The following is a 24,327-nucleotide window of genomic DNA, read 5'->3' on the forward strand; positions in this document are numbered from 1 at the left end:
AATATGAAGAGAAATCGGAACCTACAATATTAAGTGAAGAGAAATTATGGAACTGGAGAGTAATTTGGGTTTCCCATTTAAAGGTGATTGTCATGGAAAACCTCTTGTTATTGAAATAGAGGAATCATTCATATAGATCCAACTGTCACATACAGTTGTTCTTCGATTTGCTCGAGCGGGCACCAGTAACGTCTCCATTGTGAGACTTGTTGTTACTGGTTTTGGCATATCGAATATGTGATTGGTAGCTTGCCAGGCTCTGCCGTGCGGGGCAGGATATTCTCGGTAGCTTCTCAAGCTCTCTGAGAGGGACAGAGGAATTGAACCTGGGTCGGCCGCGTGCAAGGCAAACGCCCTACCCGCTGTGCTATCACTCCTGCCCAACTATAGAGCAGAAAGAAGCAGGTGAGCTTCAGTGGAGCTCATGTCACACGAGCTCTGAGGAATGAGTGTGGAGCACAGGAGCACCTGGAAGCCCAGGATGAGAAGCGATCTGATGTGAGGATGGGGCATTTCCCAGCTCATATAGAACTTTGTAGGTGAGGGTAAAGAATACATTTTATTTTAAATAGGTTGAAAAGTTCCTTAGTGTGAGAGAAAACTATTATTAGAGGAATCACTTTGACCTGAAGAATAGACTGGTGGGCGAAATGCGAAACTCCTGGGTGATAAGTGATCTAGGAGAGAAGGGAACAGGCATCACTTTGCTTAAATCCCCTTAGCAGTAACAGCATTTGCTGGCATGTGGACAGTTCAAGGATAGGATATAATTTGTTCCTTGAGATTCTGAAGGCTATCCAACATATATATCTTTTTTTTAAAAAAAATCTCTGGATATACCCCCTGGGCTTAAAATAATCGGATTCAACTTTATTATAGAGCAGCCTCTTATAAATGCCCTGCTTGCTCCTCGTCTTTGAAGTATTTTATATAGCACTCCACGAGAAGGTTTCTGTAACACTGTCAAGTAGAATCCTGGAAAAAGAACAATATTTGTATAAGTGCTTCAGCCTCTTACAATTCTATTACACTTTAAAGCTATTTGGATGATTGCTTTTATCAAAAGTCTATTTACAAGTCAGAGAGATAGTACAGTGGGTAGTGCAGTTGCCTGTCATCTGGGTGACCTGTGTTTGATCTTAGCATCCCATCTGTTTCATCTCCCCCCAAATTTCTCACCCCCACCCATGCCCTCTCACACATACACACGCATACAAAGAGGGATCCTGGCACACACAGCCAGGAGCAAGCCCTGCAAACCACTGGGTATAGCTTAAAGGCCAAAAATAAGTAAATAATAAAAATTTGTTTTAAACAAACAAACCTCTCCTTTTTTCAGACCACTTCATGGACCCAGAGATGTGCCTCAGTGATAGAGTGGGTGCCTTGTATGCATAAGATACTAACTTTGATCCCTGGTTGTCCCCATTGCTGAATGTGATCTATGGTGTCATAAGTACAGCCCGTAGCTTTGTAACAAGTGGAACAATCGTCACCCCCACCATCACATACATATATACATATATAACACCACCACTGCCAAAGAAAACGCAGTGTAATAACTGATACAAGATATATTTTTAAAGAAGACATCTTAAATGTAAGGCTGAAAACTAAGTTGCTGAAATAAAGATACCCAATACTATAATGGCATTAATTTTATTTTTTAAATTGTGTTTCTCATCCTTTGATGATCAGAATGAGTTTGCCACCAATAAGATGAAGTCTTACTGTGCATTCATTTGTAGCTCATTTCCCTAATCTACAAGCTTGAAGTTGAAGCAAAGTAAGTCATATTACATATTATAAGAGTATTACAACTCTTGGGCTGACAGAAGTGAATGCTGACATGCTGTGTTCTAAGATCCATGCCCAAAGCATCACACTTCTCCTTGTGTAATACATTACATTACCAACAGATATACCTCCCTAAACAGCCAGAAATAACCTTAGCAAGGCATAACACTCTGCTTGTGGATTATTTCTAGCCAGAGCCATTTGAGATCCTGCCAAATCAGAAAAGATTTTTCTACGACCAATCTACATATCTACCAGAATGAAAATTGTGGCTATTTTGCATATTCAGAAATGGCTTTCCGTTGGAGAAACCTGTGTGGCAGTGCACACCTGAGATTACAATCTATGCACCTTTCCTCAATGCAGTTCAATTTCCTCTCTCCATGGAACCCTGGGCCTATAGGCCATTCATTATAGAAACCCTTACTTTGGTTTTATTTACTCTAACACCAGAGTTTTCAACCTTTCATACACTGAAGAATCAGAACCGGCCTACGGCGCATGATTGTAAACTCCTGCTGGAGAGTTGGTATCTATGTGGCTTATTCAGATAGAAGACATTTAACTCGTTCTTTTTGCCAGCTCAGCTGTCTGGTGTTAATTTGATTGCTCTGCCAGCATGAGAGGAAAGCAGAAGTGAAAAGGGAACATTTCTTTTTTTCTTTCTCTATTTTCTTAAACATTTATTTAATTTTTATAAAGTTGTTCACAATACTTTGTTACGTTAAATATTCCAACACCAATCCCACCACCATTACACCTTCCCACCACCATTATTTCTAATTTTCCCAATCACCACCTAAGCCTGCTCCATAGTAGGTCCTAAATAATTTATTTTGTATTGCTTGTTATGAATAATCCACTAAAAATGGATCAAAAAAAGTTTCCTTAGAAGAAATTGTATGAAGATTGTTACACACACCCTGAGACACGCCCTGGATCTGTGAAGCCCTTGTATGAGAGATTACTTACATGATGCAGGTTGATCCTTGTGTGCTAATATATGTATATATATATGTATATCACTGTATCACTGTCATCCTGTTGCTCATCGATTTGCTCAAGTGGGCACCAGTAACATCTCCATTGTGAGACTTGTTATTACTGATTTTGGCATATCGAATACGCCACAGGTAGCTTGCCAGGCTCTGCCGTGCGGGCGGGATACTCTCGGTAGCTTGCCAGGCTCTGCCGTGCGGGCGGGATACTCTCGGTAGCTTGCCAGGCTCTCCAAGAGGGACGAAGGAATCAAACCTGAGCTGAGCGCATGCAAGGCAAACTCCCTACCCGCTGTGCTATCGCTCCAGCCCATATATATGCCAACATATATCAATATATAATATATTGATCAAAATCAGTTTCCTCCTGCTTTACACTCCATTCAGTGTGGTGTGCTACTCCTGGTAAATCAGTAGTGTACAGTATGAAACATTTCTTTCCCACTCATACCATCAGCTTCAAGGAGATTTGGGTGGGGGGGATGTTCTGGAACTAACAATTTTCATAGCTAGGCATAGCTGGGTGGTCCTTAATGGACAATGAAGAGTTTCTAACACAAATACTCTTATTTTATAGGCAAAATAAGTACCAGAGTTTACAGTTCAATAAATGTGATCCTCTAGTATCAGTAAATAATGAATGTAGGGCAGGAATTCCCAGATGTATTTGGCTCACTGCCTCCTTTTGAGAAGAGAAGAACACAGTACAAAATACTTTGGTCCCCCTTCCCCCCACAACTAAAATATCTCCCCCCAGTTGTACCTGAGACTACTATCACCCTCCTGTGTCCTTCCAGTGTGCACCAGTGAGTGGCAATCCAGCTTTGGAAGACAGTGACCTAGGCTAACAGTTATGCTGAAAAGAAAGTCTCATAGGTGATGGGCTAGAACTAGGTAGAGAAGGAAAACCTCAGGGATGTATGTACTTCTCACTCATATATGGAGTGCCTTTACAGTATCATTTACTGTGTACTCTGTTGAGAGACATTGTTCTTGCATTCAGGTTGTTTCCAGATTGCCTGGTAAGTATAACAAAAGCAAAGGTGTGACAACACAGCAGTAAACCTTTGTGCATGTGTAACAGTGTGGGAGAAGATGCTAGCCTGGTCTCAATGTGTCAGAGATTGATTTATTGTAGAAGTGCCACATCAGCTGAGCCTTGAATGGAAGAGTAATCTGTGCCCTGCTCATAACTGTTCCTTTCAAGCCTCCCAAAGCAACAGATACATTCTAGAATAGGATATGATAGAGGTAATAATGAAAAATAAAGCTGATTTTGCTGACCTGTCTTAGGCCAGCAAGATTAATTCAGTGGGAATTGAAAAAATATAAATTACCGAGAAAAAAAAAAAAGGAAGACCGGCAATTGGTAAACGTAAGGAAGAATATGATAGAAAACAAATATTCCCCTAAGTGCACGTGCAGTGAATTGATAGGTTAATTTTTTTATCTGTTGATTAACACCTGCATCTGTCATACAGTGTGCAACTTTTAGATAACTGAGTCTGTCAATAGATTTCAGATTCGCCCTTTAATAATTAATGTGTAAAATTATGAAAGAACTTGACTTGGTATAATTTTCAGAGCTAGTAGATGATAAAGCTAATTAACATAAATGGAAATACTGAGTGACTTAATGCAAATGAAAGTAGGTATATAGAATCTTTTTAAGTATGAAATAATATTTTTCATATGATACTTTAAAAATCAATAAGTAGATAGGACAAATGATGCTATTAATATTTCAATTCATTTGGCAGTTTTATGTTCACATTTGTGCACTCAGTAATAATTGAGTAAAATAAATTTTGTTAAGTCTGTGAAAGGTTGCATGGGATATAGTTATTATCAGTGCTAGAGATCTTGGGGAAATTGATTATTCACTTTCACTCATGCCATACTTTCATTAAGGATAACCTTATTTTTATTATGAAACCGAATTATATTCACTTAATCATTTGTAGATTGTAAAGGAGATAGAGAATATTTAAATCAATTTGGCATGTATGATCTTCCAAATAATTTGTTATTTACTAGTATATGTATTATAAAATGCAAAATAAAACACTAAAATTATGCATGTCTCCTTTTTGGTGAATGATGTTAATTCTACTGGAATACACCCAACTGTTATAATGATCTCAGGGCCTTGTGCTATTTCTGGGCACTTAGCACATTTTCTCTGATCCATTCACAGCTCTTGATTGATTTTAAGATGCATTGGCCAATGAAGCTACAAAGGTTGAGACAGCCTGATGCTGAGAATATAGGTGATGTGCTCAGACTAGGTGCCATGTTTTATATATTGTTTGTTAAATGGTTTGGGTATTTGTATAATTAAAGCATTGATTGATAAGAGCAGAACTGATTTTTAATCATAGAGGTTTCTATTAACATCTTTTTCTCCTTTAATTTATTTTTTATTTTTTTTGTTTTTGGAGCACACTCTTTGTGCACACTCTCCCGGTTCTAGGCTTAGTGATCACTTATTGTGGGGCTCAGGGGACTATATGTGTTGCCTGGGATTGAACTTGGGTTGGTCACATACAAGGGAAATGTCCTCCCTACTGTACTATCTCTCTAGCTCTTTCATTTGCTTCTTTTATATTTGCCTTTCTTTACAATAAAATTTTCTTTAAAAAATATTTCCTCCTCAATAAAGACACACAAGCATTTCATTAAGAAAAACATTCTTGCCTGCTTTTGTACTGACTTTATTTTAATGCACAATTAAAACCAGGAATTAATATTTTTATATATAAACACACAAGTAGAATGAAATCTGATTTATATAGAATAAAAATAAATCCACAAGGCATTCAAGCTCAAATGGACACATTAACTTAATATTGTGTAGGCTATTTGACCTCAACTCTAAGACTGATTACAAAATTCTTACTGTCATGAATGCAAAGGTCTGAATTATTTTGACTTTGGCCAATTATTCCCTACCATGCCTTGGTTCTTCCATTAGCAATTAGTCTTTGAACTTCCATAAAGCCTCTTGTTACACAGCCTTCTGCTTCAGGGGAGTACCATGGTATCTGGTCCTTATTTAATATGCATAAGATTAGAAAAGCAAAATTTAAAAATAGTTAAATTGCATGTATGCAAAATATTCTAGACTAAGCTAATTTCATTTTTTCCTCATTGAAATGAGAGCTCAGAGGTTGGAGAGATTATGCAGTGGAGGGGGTACTTGCCTTGTATGTGAATTCAGCAGCCTCTGTGGCCTCTGCAGGCCTCCAGGAGTCATTCCTGAGCACAGACTCAAGAGTAAGCCTTGAGCACTGCCAGGTGTGGCCCATCTCCCTCCCTCCCCAATAAAAAAAAGAAAGAAAAGAGAACAAAATGAAGACACAAACTTAAAAATTATCACCATCTCAAGGAGAAATCATTGAGATGGTGACTACCTCCACAGACAACAGTTTGAGAACACTAAATTGAACAATATATTTCACTGTATCCCTGTCATCCCATTGCTCATTGATTTGCTCGAGCGGGCACCAATAACGTCTCCATGTGAGACTTGTTGTTACTGTTTTTGGCATATTGAATACGCCACGGGTAGCTCGCCAGGCTCTGCCGTGTGGGCAGGATACTCTTGGTAGCTTGCCGGGCTCTCTGAGAGGAATGGAAGAATCAAACCTGCGTCGGCTGTGTGCAAGGCAAATGCCCTACCTGCTGTGCAATTGCTTCAGCCCAACAATATGTTTAATCGATAAAAGAATCTGATTTTAATTGGCAGCATAAGTTAATGCTGTTTTAAAAAATATTCTCTGCTGGGGTTGGAGCGATAGCACAGCGGGTAGGGCGTTTGCCTTGCACACGGCCGACCCGGGTTCAAATCCCAGCATCCCATATGGTCCCCTGAGCACCGCCAGGAGTAATTCCTGAGTAAAGAGCCAGGAGTGACCCCTGAGCATCACTGGGTGTGCCAAAAAGCAAAAAAAAAAAGCAGTTGTTTTAAAATAATGGCTTTCATATTTCACATGGTTATTGCTCTATAAAATATGTGGAAAAGTTATTGCTGTCATAGTATTTATTTCATTGATGGCGTAACCACATTTAGGTGACTTAATATTTAATTGAATATTTAATAGTTTATTGGCATAATTTATAAATTGTATTATTTTTCTTTTCTTTTTTTTTTGCTATACCCAGTGGTGCTCAGAGATCATTCCTATTGGTGGTTGGGGACCTTGTGGGGTTCTGGGGATTGAACACATTGCAAGGCAAGTGCCTTGACTGCTGTACTTTTTCTCTGACTCCCACTTTATTCCTTTTTATACATAATTGTGAGAAAAAATTAAATGGTGTAACTGATGGAACCGGAGAGTATTATGAAGTGAAATGAGTCTAAATGAAAGATAATAGATAATAAATATCTTATGTAGAGGCTAAGGAAACAAAGCAAGGGTCTAGACACGAGCCAATGAAAATAAACTCTGAGATTTTCTAAGAGAAATTATCCTGAAAAAGATGGGTTTGGGGGAATTTTGGGAGGGCCGGGGAGTAACTGGTGGATGAGAAGGGACATAGAGACAGAAATTGAGGGGTACTGACACTTTGTTGATGGGTGTGGTGCAGTAGCATGGTAAGCTTTAGACATCATTATTAATGCTATTGTAACCCATGATGCCATCAATAAAGATAAATTTCGCATGTTACCATATTATGCGACCATTGTAATAATGCCTATGTAAAATATATGAAGGCATAATATGAAAATTACTTCCAATAATTTTATTTTCTGCTTCATTTTTCTCTCACTGGGTGGTATTTTGTTATCTTTGGTTTTGGGGCCATACCCAGGAATGCTCTGTACCATTTCTGGTGCTGGTGACTGAATGGGTCACCATCTCAAGGAGATTGGGGCCAGCCACATTCCAGGCAAGTTTTAGTTCATAAAGTATCAGGCCAGGGCTAGAGAGATAGTAAAGGCTGGAAGGCTTTTGCCTTGAGTGCTTCTGACTCCTGTTCCAATCTTCCCTACTGCATAGGATCTTTTGAGCACCAGTAGTAAGCTCTGAGCACAGAGAGGTATGGCCCAGCCCACCACTTTCCTGATCCCCAGCCCCTAAACAAAAACAAGAAAGGAAAACATATACCATCTGATTAACCACAGAATAATGAAGCGATGTTTTCAATTGAGAACAGAGAGCGTGATTTGGGTCAACAACGTACAGAGGGTGCCAAGGTATTTTCCCGTGACTTCAGGCAGAGGGGATTCTTATATGATCACACAGAGGTATGGACTGAGTGTTTGCCCATTTGTTTGAAACTTTTAGATAGATTGATAGGGGTCCTCAGACAGAAAATGGGAACATGTGGTATCATTGTATCACTGTATCACTGTCATCCCGTGGCTCATCGATTTGCTCGAGCGTGCGCCAGTAATGTCTCCATTGTGAGACTCGTTGTTACTATTTTTGGCATATCGAATACGCCATGGGTAGCTTGCCAGGCTCTGCCTTGTGGGTGAGATACTCTCGGTAGCTTGCCGGGCTCTCCAAGAGGGGTGGAGGAGTAGAACCTGGGTTGGCTGTGTGCAAGGCAAATGCTTTACCCGCTGTGCTATCGCTCCAGCCAACATGTGGTACTTATGACAAATTAGCAGACTGTCTTCTGTTTCTTTCTTATTAATTAATCAAGCAGGTCCACTATTTTTTTTAAATACCACTATTTTTAAAAAATTATTTATTTTTTAATTAGTGAGTCACTGTGAGGGTACAGTTACAGATTCACACATTTTCGTGCTTGTTTTTCCTTCATGCAATGTTCGAGAGCCAGTGTCCATTCTCCACCACCAATGAACCCAGTATCCCTCCCACCCCATCCTGCCTCTGTGGCAGGGCATTCCAGTTTGTTCTCTCTCTATCTCCTTTTGGGTGTTGTGTTTTGCAGTAGGGGTATTGAGTGGACATCATGTTCAGTCTCTAGTATACTTTCAGCACACATCTCCCTCCCCAAGTGGGATTTCCAAGCACATTTTACTTGGTGTTCCCTTCTCTATCTGTGATGACTTTCCCCCAGCATGTGACGCCAGCCTTGAAGCTATGGAACCAACCTCCTTGTCTTATATACTACTATTCTTGGGTATTAGTCTCCTACTCTGTTATTTTATATTCCACAGATGAGTGCAATCTTTCTATGTCTGTCCCTCTCTTTCTGGATCATTTCACTTAGCAAAATACTTTCCATGTTGATCCACTTATATGCAAAGTTCATGACTTCATCTTTTCTAACAGCTGCATAGTATTCCATTGTATAGATGTACCAGCGTCTCTTTAACCAGTCATCTGTTCTCGGGCACTCGGGTTTTTTCCAGATTCTGGCTATTGTAAACAGTGCCGCGATGAACATATAAGTACAGATGTCACTTCGACTATATTTTTTTGTTTCTCCAGGATATATTCCCAGAAGGATACCACTATTTTTTAATCATCAGTAAAAAAATCTTCAGGTGGGTATTCATTCTTTCAGAGATGACTTTAGGGGTTGGAATGCAATTTCTGAATGAGTCTGCTGCTTACTCTCACGGAAGTCTCAACATGGTAGCAAAAACCAAGCTAGACCTTGTTTATTTATTTAATTTAAACACCATGATTCACAATGTTGCTCATAATAGTTGTTTTAGGCATTTGATCTTCTGGCACCAATCCCACCATCAGAGTGACGTTTCCTTCACCAATATCTTCAATTTCTCACCCACTCACCAAAAAGACCAGCCTCCTTAGCAGACACCAATAAATTTAGTTCATATTGCTCGCTACAACAAAATGACAAATGGAATCATCAAAAAACAGATCAATAAAGGAATTTGTGATCATTGTTACATTTTACAACAGTGCTAATGAAGTCATTCTTTGAGGATTTACTGAGTTGTTTGGTGCTGGTTGAGCTTTTTGTATTTTTGTTCATCGAGCAGAATGAATTTCTACATAACATTTCCATCAAGTTGTAGTGCTCCTACTGGGCTGTCAAAAATATGAAATATAGACGTGCCATCTGGCTGTTTACATAGCTGTGCATGCCAGGAACTGTATGTAGATCTGGAATGATTTAGTGGCTTGGCAACCTGATGTGGTTCAGTGGTGGAGCCAGGCCATTTCCATGCCTGAAGGTGTCTGTTATGATGGGGGCGCTGGGCATTCACGCACGCAGGGAAGGCCAGTCTATTTGGAATGATTAGGTGCTGGACATTCTTTTCTAGATCTGGTTTGATTCAAAGTAGTTCTGAGATAGAATGAGGACTGAAGTTGGCCACTCACGATAGCCAAGAACCCAGCCTATAAATTTCTAACGTTGAGTCCTCTGCCAGGCAGTGGAAAACTGAATCCTTGTTGATTGCCCTGTGTTAAGCAACCTCTCTGCTCTAAAATCGTCCTGGGCTGATAATAATGGACACTTACACCATCTTATGAGGCCCTTTCCCCTCGATTTCTCTTTGGCTTATACTGAGCTGCTGCGCCTTGAGGCACGGCAGACTTTGCTTGGGAGCGCGCTGCCGGAAGGCCTTGTGCAGTTCCTCTGGCAAAGCGGCGTGTCTCTTGGGCAGGGTTGTAACTAGATTTGTTTTTGTGGGTCACGTCCAGCTGTGCTCAAGATTTATACCTGGCTCTGTGCTCATGGACCATCCCTGGTAGTGCTCGGAGGACCACTTGTTGTTAGCTATGTGCAAGGCAAGGAAGCACTTTAAACCCTGTACTATCCAGCCCTCCTGTAGGCAATGATAAACTTACTACTTAATTAGCCCTTTTGTCCCTTTTTTTAATTACATGCACAATGGGTGCATATGACAATGGTAGGCATCAGTTATATTTTCCATTATAATACTTCAACTTCAACAAGACCTTCAACTTCCTCCTGATGCATTTATTTTGTCACTAATGGCTTGTTTACTGGACATGCTATTAATTTTAAATTTAGGTATGTTGATATATAACTTTGTTTATGTTTAGGAGTACAGTATCATGCTTCTTCAAATGCATACTATCACACAAAACCCACCAACACAGCACCGTTATCTCTTCATTACACCCATAGGACCCGATTTATCCTTGATCTCTCCTCCCCTGCTCTCCTAGACAGTAAAGTTCTGCCAACAGATTCCAAGTGCTTGTTTTGGTTTTGATTTGTGCCTTGTTTGATTTTTTTTATATGTCATATATGAGATAAGGTATGTAGGAATTATCTTTCTCCTGACTTGTTTTACTTCAGAGTGACAGGGGTAGATGTGTGCTGAAAGTAGATAATGGACCAAACATGATGACCTCTCAGTGTCTGTGTTGCAAGCCATAATGCCCAAAAGTAGAAAGAGAGCATGGGGAATATTGTCTGCCAGGGAGGCAGGGGGAGGGTGGGAAAGGGGGGTGGTATATTCAGGATATTGGTGGTGGGGAATGTGCACTGGTGGAGGGATGTGTGTTTGATCATTGTGTGATTGTAACCCAAACATGAAAATTTATAACTCTCATGGTGATTCAATGAAAAAAAAAAGTGACAGGGGCTCTCTCCAGTTATATCCATTTTGTCATAAAATTGCAATATTTCATCTCTCTTCTCTCCTCTTCCTTAATCTACCCTCACCTCCCTTCCATCCCTTTCTCTTCTCCATTTTTTCTTTTCCCCTTCCCTCTTCTCCTCCCTTTTCCTTCACTCCTTTTTCATTCTTTGCCCTATTTGTCCACATTAGGTGGTGAGGCTCATTGCTTGGGGAGTACTCCCACAGTTGTCGGGGAACCATGTTGTTCCAGGGATAGAACTCAGACTTCTGGCTCAAAACATACACACTAGCCCTTTGAACAATCTCCTAGCCCAAGATTCATCTTTTCTTATAACTTCTTAGTTATTGTGTTGTGTATAGATCTGGTACTATACTTTCTTCAGCCATTCATCTGTCACCTGTGGTCGAGCTCTTTAGTTATGTTGGCTACTGTAAATAGAGCTCCACTATTCATTGAAAATCATGTATCTTCTTTGACTTGTGTTCTTATGCATTTTAAGCTTTCTTTTCATAAGGTGTTATTATCAAGGAAAACTGATTTAATAATATAATTTAATGATATGAATGTAATTAATACTTTAACTTTGATTTGTATATAAATTCTATGTGTCAAATAATTTTTAAATAATTTTAATATAATTTAGTAAATTGTTGCTCACTTTTAAATTGTAATGTATGGAAATTAAACAAGCAAGAAAGCATATATATTATCAAGTCTGTGAACACATATGTATGAGAAATGTAGGATTGAACAGATTTTCTGTGAAATATAGTCTAAAACTCAAATATTTCTTGAAAGCAGACAGAATATTGAAATAGTGTTGATTTCAATATTTTGATATAGTGTTCATTTCAAATAATATTGAAATAGAGTCTAAATGGATTAAACAATTTTTCATTTCGTTTTGCTTGTGATTATGTAGTCTTTTTTTTTTCTTTTGGGGTCACACCCGGCATGCTCAGGGGTTACTCCTAGCTCTGCACTCAAGAATTACCTCTGCTGGTGCTCAGGGGACTATATGGGATGTGGGAATCGAACCCGGGTCAGCCGCATGCAAGGCCCTTCCCGCTGTGCTATCGCTCCAGCCCCTGATTATGTAGTCTTAAAGTGAAAAATTATTGATAGAAACCTGCTTGTGAAGAAAATGCAAATGAGAAATGTGATTATTCATAGAAATAATACTTTATCTCCAAATACTTATTCATTTGGAGAGAATTATTTGAGAAGAAATGTAGTAGTAAGTGTGTTCACCAACTGTCAGATATGGTTTGAAATATTAACTTTTATATTTGTCTTTAAAATTATAGTAGAATTCCATTTAAAATATGGAATATATTATTGTTTTTATATAGTGATAATTAATTTTGTTTGCACGCAGCTGACCTGGGTTTGATTTCTCTGCCCCTCTTGGAGAGCACGGCAAGATACCGAGATAATCTCACCCGCATGGCAGAGCCTGGCAAGCTGCCCATGGCATATTTGATATGCCAAAAACAGTAACAAGAAGTCTCACAATAGATACCTTACTGGTTCTGCTCGAGCAAATTGATGAACAACAGGACGACAATGCTACAATGATATAGTGAATTTAGTTTGAATATTAATTATATTTCTCCCTTTTGAGAGAAAATTTCTCTTTCATAAAATTGCTATTACATTTCTGCTTCTAAAGAACCTATTAGAATTAAATTGACTTTTTATAATATCTTTAAATGAGGATGAACATAGCCAATAACATTACTGTTTTAACAAGTTGTGTTCCTGGAAATGTGCTTTATGTAAATATTTCTGTCCCTGAAAGATTTCTTTACAAAAGACTGTTTATAATATCATTTAGATCTTTGCTAGCTTTAGTAAGACTGATTTTTTTCACAGATATGTCCCTAAATGCAAGTTTCACACGTTCCAAAAAGAATAAACCTTTGGTAATCAACTTTCATCATTTGGGGGAGGTTTACAAGACTTTGTATGATATTTATTTGCATGTATGATAATCTAATTTAATATTTTCATAAGTACGATGGAGGCATTTTAGGTAATCATCTCTTTGTGGAATAGTCTACTTTAAAAAATGTTATGTACCTTATTTTAGTAAAGTATTTTCAGATTTTTTTTTTTTTTTTTTGGTTTTTGGGTCACACCTGGCGATGCACAGGGGTTACTCCTGGCTCTGCACTCAGGAATTACTCCTGGCGGTGCTCAGGGGACCATATGGGATGCTGGGATTTGAACCCGGGTCAGCCGCGTGCAAGGCAAACGCCCTACCCGCTGTGCTATCGCTCCAGCCCCGTATTTTCAGATTTTTAAAAAATTACTTATATTTTCTCATTGTAAAACTAGGTTTTGCAATGTAATATCATTGCAGATTGTAAAACTATTTTTTCTTGTCTTCTTTTTTCATACGGTTTTCTTGACATTGTCCTGACGTTTTCTCTGATTGTGAAGAGGTTTTTCTCTGATTTGAACACTAATACTACCTTTGTCATTAAATATCACTTTCTTGAGAGGGACATAGTTTGCTGTCCATGAAAAAAAGTGTTTATGTTAAAAAAATTGTGTTCATTCAGTTTTGACCAATGTACATATTTCTTATGTGTATTTGACCATGAAATTATACTAACCAAGAGACTGATTTTGAATATTTTCCAAGATAAATATATAAACCTTTGTTAAATGTATTTTAATTTTATATATAAATATATTTTCATTTTATAATTCTAATATACCATTTTGACTTGTATCGAAATTATTTTATATCTAACACTCATGAATATACAGTTACACTGTATGATTATTACATAGTGAAAGTATTATGTAATATAAAAATTACTTAAATATTTGAATATGACTCCAGCATATTTTTATCACTCTTTCCTAGTAACTCTGAGTTTCTTTATTTTGAGAACCTTGTCTGCCCCGTTTTTGTATTTGCAAATTTGATTTCAGTGTAGGATACTATCTAAATGGAATTAATAACAAGATCATTACATATTAAATGGCTTTAAATTTGTACCAAAATAATAATTAATTCACCTGTTCTCTAGTGGGAACAAAGCAAACAATTTGTATCTAAAACAATCAATGAATACTTTTGTTTTTCTTTCTTCAGGCTTTTTCATGGGACTGTTACCTTCATTCTAGCAGAGTAGATAGTCTTGCCCTGATTGTATGAGATGTGTATTTCCTTCGACATTTGACTCAAAACCTATTTTAATGCTGTGTGGCTGTTATAATACTGTTAGGTAGATGCAAAATTAAAACACTATTTTTGGGATTTGTTTTGAGAGCATCACCCAGCTGTACTCAGGGCTTACTCCTGGCTCTGCACTCAGAAATAATTCCTGTCAAGCTTAGGGCACCTATGGGATGCCAGGGATTGAACCCAGGTCAGCTTCATGCCAGTCCTTCCCCACTGCCCTGAGATCTCTCTGGCTCCAAATTCACACACAATTTTGAGAAGACTTAATCATTAATATGGCTTGGATAAATGGCACATGATTTAATTTTTTCTTCAGCTGAAAGGGTAAGATTAAATGAGATGTTAAAATATTTTCTCTTCCAGTAATGACAAAAGTCATAAATTAACACTCAGATATTCCTGGTAGGGAAATAATCTAACACTGAATGAAAATAATGTCTATTGTAACTCATCTTAGTAACTTTTCATTTGAAAATCGGTAAAAGCAGGGTGAATTCTGAGACATTAATACTCAAATTGCCGGTTCTGTTGGTAATCATAAACTCTTTGGTCACTGGGATTTTTAGATATTTGTTTCCTCTTATTTCTTGTTGTCTACACTTCAAAATGATTTTGTGTCTGATGCCAGAGTTAAGTAGTCTGCTCTAGGGCTTTTATATTAACTAACTCCAGATTTTATAGTAATAGGATTATTTATAAATGAGACATCGTCACATTACATATGACTCAAGGTCCTGTTTTTTGATCTGAGCTAATACTTTGTTTCTCATGGCCTTTTTATTAGAAGTCTCACCAGAAGCGAAATTACTTATCTACTTAGTAGCCTTGCACTGGAGCGATAGCACAGCAGGTAGGGCGTTTTCCTTGCACACGGCTGACCCAGGTTCGATTGCTCTGTCCCTCTCAGAGAGCCCAGCAAGCTACTGATAGTATCTCACCCCCACAGCAGAGCCTGGCAAGCTACCCGTGGCTTATTTGATATGCCCCAAACAGTAATAACAAGTCTCATAATGAAGATGCTACTGTTGCCCGCTCCAGCAAATCGATGAACAACAGGAAGACAATGCAACAGTGCTACAGTACTACTTAATGGCCTTAATTTATAAGGTACAATGGACATTTTTTATGGAATGATATTTATTCCTGGGTACTAATGAAAAAGAAATATTTTCTAATGATCTCCTGGGACTTGCTTTTAGAACAACTCTGATGTCACAATAGCATCGAAATACTAAACCGGGGCTACAAGAAGCAAGGTTAATAAGACTAAATCGCCGCCATCTAGTGGTTAAAAAGACCCAGTGCAGATTGAAGATTGGTTGGGGTCATGGTCAACAATGCAAAAGCTTATAAAAGCCATGCATATAAAATGAATGAAAGAAGTGGGGAAGGAAAATGTCAATTATTTTAAATCTGTTGAAAGAAATGCAAGTCATGTTTCAAGTGGAATGATGATTATTGACAAACCTAGCTTAGCTACACTAGTTATCGTTCAAGAATGCAGACCTTCCAGTTTTCCAAGAGAATCCAGAAATCAGAATGGGTACAGGTCTTATTTTATTACATTGGTTTATGTTTTAAGATGTGACATAACCCCTCCTCCTGCCCGCACCCCCCCCACACACACATCCTGATTAAATCTTAAACGACTTCAGTATTTTTCAGAGGGCGGAATGATTTTGGATATTTTCCAGCAACATCGTGGAATGAGACTGGAATATAAAGCTGCTGAATTGTTGCTGGGTTGGGTCTTGATTAAAAGTATTTTAATCCAACAACAGACATTATTAACATGCCATGCTTGTAGCTGTAAGTAAGCCAGTGCTTGCTTGATGGTCTCTCCCAAACGTGCTATCTCTTCAGGGGGAAGCCCAATAAAATCTCACAGCACAGGGCCACTTTCTTCAGGGATTACATTCTGGGATATGTGGATATAACTTTGCATGTTGGTCTTGGATTCTGAGTACCACATAATTTGGGATTTATATTACTTGGGTGGATCTGTCTTGAGCTTTGAGTTCTTAAAAACTAAAACTAAACCAAAAACAAGACACAGTAAATTAGGTTTGCAATATAGGGAAGAATAAAACTGAGATGGTCTGTATCTTTTTATCTTTGACCAGGGCCCCTGACCTTAGTCGCCTCTTCCCCAATCAACCCAGAGCCAGTGAATAAAGAGGAAAAGGAAGAATAGTCAGGGTTTGGAGTCCTTTAAACTTGATCAAAAAGTAGGAGAGGCCGGGTGAAATGAAAAGAACCACAAATAGCCATGTGGCCTAATTCCTTTTTGCAAGCCACCACTCTTAATGATCTTCGTTTTGTTTCAGCTTCCCTTTTCTCCTTGTTGGTCCTCAATACCATCCCTAACATCACAGTTTTCTGCTTTCGCTTCCTGAAATAGTACACTCAGTTAGCCACTTGTTCTCAACCCCTTATTGCTGAAACATTGCTTTCTTTAGTGCTTGTACTCTGATTGTTTCCCTGGGAATTATATCTTCCCTTTCCCTTGTTTTTTCTTATCTGTTCTGACTCTATTCCTTTACCTCACTTTCATAGTATCAATCACTCTTTGACATCCTTATATGCTTTATTTAGGCTTATTGTATTTCTGTACTTACAGTACAAAAGGTTCTCTGAGACAACAGATTTTTGTTTGCTTATTTTGTCTGATGTACCAGAAAACATTGTCTGGCTTATATCAGTGTGCAGATTTTTGGTGATGACATGAACTTATTCACTGTGTAGATAAGTATACTATCTTCAGACTGTGATATTTGACCCTGGGAAGGTTTCTTGTATGTGTGAGCTCATAACCTAGTTTATTTTTGTAACTAAAAAAATTGAAGAAATTTGAAGAAATACATATTAAGTGGAAAGAGTTTTTATATTTGATCCCCAAAATACATATAAAAAGTAAACCAAAAAATTAGTGTCTTTGGTGCTAATGTGGATGGGGCCCATATATATTGTGTATAGATAGTGTAGAAATCTACAAAGGAAAAATAATTGGCTTCAGGTAGTAAAAAGAGAAAGGAATATATTCGAGAACAAAAGACTTTTGATGATATCATGCCTGTAGAAGTTGAAGGTCTCAACTTCTGGTAAGCTATTTGTTATCTCTGAGTGTTATTTATCTCACTTTCAGAAAGTTAAATATGATATCAATAATAAATATGCATATTTTGCACATATATATGTGCAAAATAAATATAATATATTAAAATATATAAATATATATTTTTATATATAATGATATTTATTTCTTAAATGGCTGGAATGATAGCATGGCGGGTATGGTGTTTGCCTTGCATGTAGCTGACCCAGGTTTGATTCCTCCATCCCTCTCAGAGAGCCCGGCAAGCTACTGAGAGTATCCCGCCAGCATGGCAGAGCCTGGAAAGCTACCCGTGGCATATTCGATATGCCAAAAACAGTAACAGCAAGTCTCACAATAGAGATGTTAGTGGTGCCTGCTCAAGCAAATCGATGGGCAACAGGATGACAGTGATACAGTGACAGTGATACAGTGATAGTTCCTTAGTAGTTATCCCAACACAAAGCTTTAGTTTATTTTGTTCACTTAATAGATTTATCTTTTTAGAATAAAAGCTTTAGAAGGGTATATTAAAAAAAATTATACCTCCTAACATTGAATACACTCAGCACAAAATAGTTGCTCAGAAAATCCATTTTTGAATAAATAAGCAAATGTAAACCATTTAGTTCACAGGGCATTAATGGCAGTAAGTTGGTTTGTAGTCAATGATCATAATACATTAACACTCTTATTATTGTCTTTATTGTTGGATATGTATTACTATTTTTCCTTTTTGATTTTGGACCACACCCAGAAGTACTGGGGATTACTCCTCAAAGTGTGATCAGGAATCACTCTTGGAGGGCTCAGGGGACCAATGGAGTATCAGAGATTGAATCCAGGTCTCTTGCATGCAAGGCAAAAGCTGTACATACTGTACTGTCTCTTTGACTCCATCAATTTTTATTAAATCCAATACTAAGAGAGTTATCTTTGGTATTCTTGTGCCAATGCCTTAATGAAGAAGTTTGAAGAAACAACACTCAGAAAAGAGTTAATTGATTTAATGATTTTTGTTTCAGGTGTCTAAACTTGCTGGTGTTTTGGTCAAGCATGGTGTCAAGAAGGGCGACACTGTGGTTATATACATGCCCATGATCCCACAGGCAATGTACACCATGCTGGCGTGTGCAAGGATAGGAGCTATCCACAGTCTCATATTTGGGGGATTTGCATCTAAAGAACTAAGCACTCGCATTGACCATGCAAAGGTAATGCTTTATTTCTGTGGTTAGGGTGGAGGCGGGTGTCAATTATTGCTTATAATTACATAGAATTGTACCAGGAGCAGCCATACTGTACTATAAATGACTCTTTTTTTAGAAGAAATTGGTGTTTGCTGCATCCTGGTTTCATATGGAATGTTTAGGTTTTCCTTTTCTTTGACATATCTGTTAACTGAATAATGAATCTTGAATCAATTTTATGTGAAAGGCATGTTCTGTGTGCGTTGAGGAGTATAACATATAACTGGCATGCCTTTCAAGTTAGTTTAGACACAAGAGACATACATATGAAAAGTAGCTAATAACTAATTTGTTGACTTAGCATCCATACATGTGCCTGATTCTCTCATTGGAAGTGAATGATGGAGGATAATTATCAAATGGATAGAACACATAATTAACTAATGTTGTATTATACATAATATAATATGTATAGGTATGATGGTGTATCATCCAGTAATGTGGTGTAATCACAGTATGTAAGAGTTACTATCCATCATCATAAAGAAAACACACCATGATCAAGTGGGATTCAACCTGGGAATGCAAGAATGGTTTAACATTTGCAAACCAATTAACACAATTCACCATATCAATAAAAGAAAAAGAAATCATGTGATTATATTAATAGATGAGAAAATACTTTTTGAGTTTTTTTAAATTTTTAAAAATTTTATTGAATCACCGTGAGATAGTTACAAGCTGTCATGTTTGGGTTACAATCTTAAAATGATCAAACATCCATCCCTCCACCAGTGTACATTCCCCACCACCAATATCCCCGGTATACTCCCCCATTCTCACCCTCACCCTGCCTCTATGGCAGACAATATTCCCCATACTCTCTCTCTCCTTTTGAGCATTATAGCTTGAAACAGACACTGAGAGGTCATCATGTTTGGTCCATTATCTACTTTCGGCTTGCATAGATGAGAAAATATTTGACAAGATCCAGCACCTGTTCAAGATGAAGACTCATGGAAATGGAAGTCAAAGGAACTTTTATCAATATAGTCAAAGCCATCTACCAGAAATCCATGGCAAGGCTTATTCTCAATGGTGAATAACTAAAAGCCTTCCCTCTAAGATCAGGGAGAAGACAAGGTTGCCCACTTTCGCTACTTCTATTCAATACAGTACTGGAGTACTTGCCATAGCAGTTAGGGAAGAAGAAGAAGATATTGAAGGTATCCAGATAGGAGAGGAAGCAGTCATGCTCTCACTATTTGCAGATGACTTGACTTGATACTATATTTAGAGAACCCTAAAATCTCTACCAAAAAATTCCTAGAAACAATAGATTTGGATAGTGGAGTTGCAGGCTACAAAATCAAAATCCAAAAGTCCATGGCTTTCCTATATGCAAATAATGGAAGAGAAAAAAGTGATATTAAAAAAATTCTGTTCACAATTGTGCTTCAGAAAATCAAGTTGTTTGGAATCAGCTTAATTAAGGAAGTAAAGGGCTTGTACAAAGAAAATTGCAAAACACTGATTCAAGAAATAAAAGAGGATATAAGGAAATGGAGACACACCCCCTGCTCATGGATGGGTAGAATTCACACTGTCAAAATGGCAATAATTCCCAAAGCACTATATAGATCCAATGCACTCCCTATAAGTATAGCTGTGACATTTTTCAAATAAATTGATCAGACACTCCTGAAATTCATATGGAACAATAAACTCCCATGAATAGCTAAAGAAGTCCTTGTGACAAAGAAGATGGGAGGCATCACCTTCCCCAACTTCAAACTGTACTACAAAGTGGTAGTAATTAAAACAGCACAGTAGTGTAATAAGGACAGGCCCACAGATCAATGGAATAGAATTGAGTATCCTGACATACACCTACAAATATATGATTATTTAATCTTTGATAAGGGAGAAAGAAATATGAAGTGGAGCAAAGAAAGCCTCTTTAACAAGTGGTGTGGGGAAAACTGGACAGCTATACATACAAGAAAAAACAAACTTAGACACCTATCTAATGCGATGCACATAGTGTTTATAATTAAAGAACAGAGGGTCAGCAAAACTTTGTACATTACCAAATGGAAAATATTTTAGAAAATGCAGGTCAAGTCAGTTATGTTGCAACTACTCAGCTGTTCAGTGAGAGCATGAAAGTAGCCATAGGCACTATGTAAGCAATGAGCCAGTTCATGTCCCAGTCATACCTTAAAGAAACATGCCATGGTTCCAGTTTAGCTCTCGTCATAATTTCTGGAGCCTTAATTAAAAGAAAGGAATAGTTTCTTTCAAAAAAGAAGAGAAGTTAGATCTTGGCAAATATTTAGCTTACGGAAAGGAATAATGACCTATGACTCCAAAAGGAAAAATGTTAATCTAGCATTAGTGCAAAGGGTCAAGTTTATTTGGAAGGACATTAAGTAAATTTACCTGCTAGAAGAGGGAGAGAAGTCAAGTTTACAAAGGTGGTGTTTGTCTGATTGGTTCCTGAGACCCTAGCCAGTGTACATGTTTATGCAGGTGAAAGTTGTAGTTGAAGCAATACTCCAAGAAGCCTAGTTTTGACAGGTGTTATGTAGGGAAGAGATATTGGCAGCTGGAGTAAAAAATTTTTGCTGGTTGTCTGTGAAGCAGTGGACAGTGCACAAGGTGTAAAGACCCTGGGAAGATTAAGGAAGTCAGGTCAGTATAGGAGTAAAAGCTAGACTTTTATACAGGCCCATGATGAGTTATTCTTTTTATTTGTTTATTGTTTGTTTGGGGGCCTCACCTGGCAGTGCCCAGGGATTACTCCTGGCTCTGCACTCAGGGATCACTCCTGAGGGAATTGGGGGATCTTAGGGTGATGAGGATAGAGCCCAGGTAAGCCAAGTGCACTCACTCTTGCCCACAAGATGAGACATTCTTATTAGAGAAGGGGACTACATTTTATGAGGGGAATTGAGTAATTAATAGGCATGGGATGAGGTTTTGTGTATCTGACTTCATTTGATAACAGACAAGTTAATAAAAAAGGCAGTTGGTTTATGGGCTAACGAGCTCGAATTGTGCTTGTGTGTTTCTTTTTTTAAAAAAACTATTTAGTTAGAATGAAACTCTAAGAATATAAGGCTAAATGTCAATCGGTCACTGACCCACAAATCACTCGGCAGTTGAAGACTTCTTGTGATTTGATTTTTTAAAATAAGAGCTAGAACCCCTGTTGTGAGGCTGGAGGTCGGCATCCAGGGCCAATTCCTGATACTTCTCAGCCAAGTAGCGTAGGCTCAGAGGTGATTGGATGCTGTGTATTGCACTGGACTCAGGGCCTTTCACTTGCTAGACATGTGCTTTGCCACTTTTGTTATCTCCCCAACTCCTAGACTCCTAGGTTTTTATTTTTGTTTTTGTTTTTTAGTGTTTCATTTTAAATATGTCATACAATATGGGGACACTGATATATATGTAGGGATAGATACATATATACATATATATGTATATATCATATCTATAGCATTTATAAAACTTATGTTATACCATTGGAGGAGTTTTCATTCATAACATACCCACTGTCACACACATGTATAATGCACACACATATACACACACACACACTCACAGCTTAGTTAGAAGTTCATACTCTGATGACCAAGATCATTTGATGTTCAGCTTCTCTCCAAGTTAAAGAATAGAAAATGGAAATAGAAGGAAATATCTGAGATAGTTTTCAAGGACTAATAGTTAAAATCAGGGTTGATTTTGATGTCATGGTTTTCAAATAAGCAGACAAAAAAGGTTTTATATTTCATTATTTGAGGCTGGAAAGAATGTATTTCCAAAAGTCCGTCTAGATCAAATGAAACCTCCAATAAAAAGTTGTTAGTGGAAATTTAAAATAATTATTTTGGGACAAGAGTTTAATTTTAACTTTGTAAAATTATTCAAACTTTTGATATATTGTGTATATGTATTCTTAATTTGATCTGCAACTTATTTTCATATTTCAGAATTATAATCTTAAGATATATTATGTGGAGTTATTTTTATAAGTATTACAGATATTAAAATGTGAATTAATTCAAATGTCTGACCTTTAAAATGTAATAAGAGATAATAAGATTTTTTTCTTTCTTTTAAATGGCACCTCAATATAATGGGGAGAGAAAGGTTCTATAATCAGTCAGAACTGGCCTCTTTCAGATTCCACCAATGATAACTGAGGGCAAACTAGATAACTGCACTGAATCTCAGCTTCATGAATATTAAATGATGCTCAGAAGTCAGAATGGGCTATATATGCATACATTTGGTATAATATAAACCTTCTGTAGATGAATTGAATGGTAGCCAGACATAGCAATTCAGAAATAGATGCATGATCTTGGATTGATGGTCTGTCTTCTGAATAATTCATTTTCTCTTTGCTTTGGATTTCTTGGTGAAGAAAGTGTTAAAAGAATAAAGACATGAATGCTGTTACAAATAAGTGAGAAATTTGACCAATTCCTGAAGTATTCATTGGCAGTACATTGAATGGCCAGCACTGGAGTAGCCTGGGGACCGAAGTGAATGTGACCCAGGCCTATTTGTGCTTGGTGAGCAGGAAGGTTCATGACTCCACCTGGCATGCCCAGAATGGCCTGAGAAAGAAGAGTGATCCAGAGCCTGCCTGCCCCGGCAATTCTCTGGTTTCATTTTTATTGTGTAGAATAGCTAGCAAGCTATTTTTTCCAAGAAGAGTGCAAGGAGGTGCTAGTGACAGGCAGAAGCAGGCCTTTGCGGAACTTTAAACCTAAGTCATTTGGTGGGTCCTTCTCAGAAAAATAAGATGAAACTTGAAGACATAATACATGGTGCCACTGGCTGTATATTATTAAAATGAGCAAAAGAATGAAGGATTTATGAGAGGTTCACATCTTCTGCAGTCACTTTAGACCTTTAGCAGAGATGTTTCAATTAAAAAAAAATCACACATGATTCCTTATATCATTCAGGCTGCTTCTCAGTATCCAAGAAATGCCGCATTGTCAGCGCCAATTCTCCGTCACGGGATCTCTGCAATTCATTGGTGCCTGGCAGATTTGCCTGGTTCATCCTTAGGAGGGTATTTTTTAACATCTCATGCTTTTTAGCTAAAAGGTTCATTGACCATGTAATTTTGAACCAGTAAATGAGATTTCTATGGAGGTGATTTGGTCTATAACATTTTTAAAGGCTTTATTGGTTTTCAGGCCATTTGTTTGATAGAAAAGAGAACAATTAAATTGCCAGTTGGCACCTAAAATATCATCATTACCTTAATTAGGATTGTCAAACTTTTTCAATTCTTCTTTTTTTTTAATTTCATTGTAGCCCAAGGTGGTTGTTACGGCGTCATTTGGCATTGAACCTGGAAGGAAGGTAGAATACATGCCCCTTCTAGAAGAAGCACTTCGAATTGGACAACATCAACCTGACAAAGTTCTTGTTTATAATCGACCAAATATGGTAATCTCATTATTGAATTTGGTTCTTCATTATGGTGATGTGTGAAGAATGATCCTAGTTT

General features: G+C 37.7%; 1 protein-coding gene across 1 annotated transcript in view; it reads left to right on the forward strand.

Annotated features, from left to right (window-relative positions):
• The window catches only part of ACSS3 (acyl-CoA synthetase short chain family member 3), a 186,800-nt gene that overhangs the window by 41,028 nt on the left and 121,445 nt on the right, over positions 1-24,327 (forward strand). Inside the window, exons 3-4 of the mRNA XM_055118199.1 lie at positions 18,624-18,812; positions 24,132-24,266. Of these exons, the coding sequence (XP_054974174.1) occupies positions 18,624-18,812; positions 24,132-24,266 (324 nt within the window). The remainder of the gene's footprint in view (positions 1-18,623; positions 18,813-24,131; positions 24,267-24,327) is intronic.

The sequence above is a fragment of the Sorex araneus genome, chromosome 10 (genome assembly GCF_027595985.1).
Source record: "Sorex araneus isolate mSorAra2 chromosome 10, mSorAra2.pri, whole genome shotgun sequence".
NCBI classification, from domain to species: domain Eukaryota; kingdom Metazoa; phylum Chordata; class Mammalia; order Eulipotyphla; family Soricidae; genus Sorex; species Sorex araneus.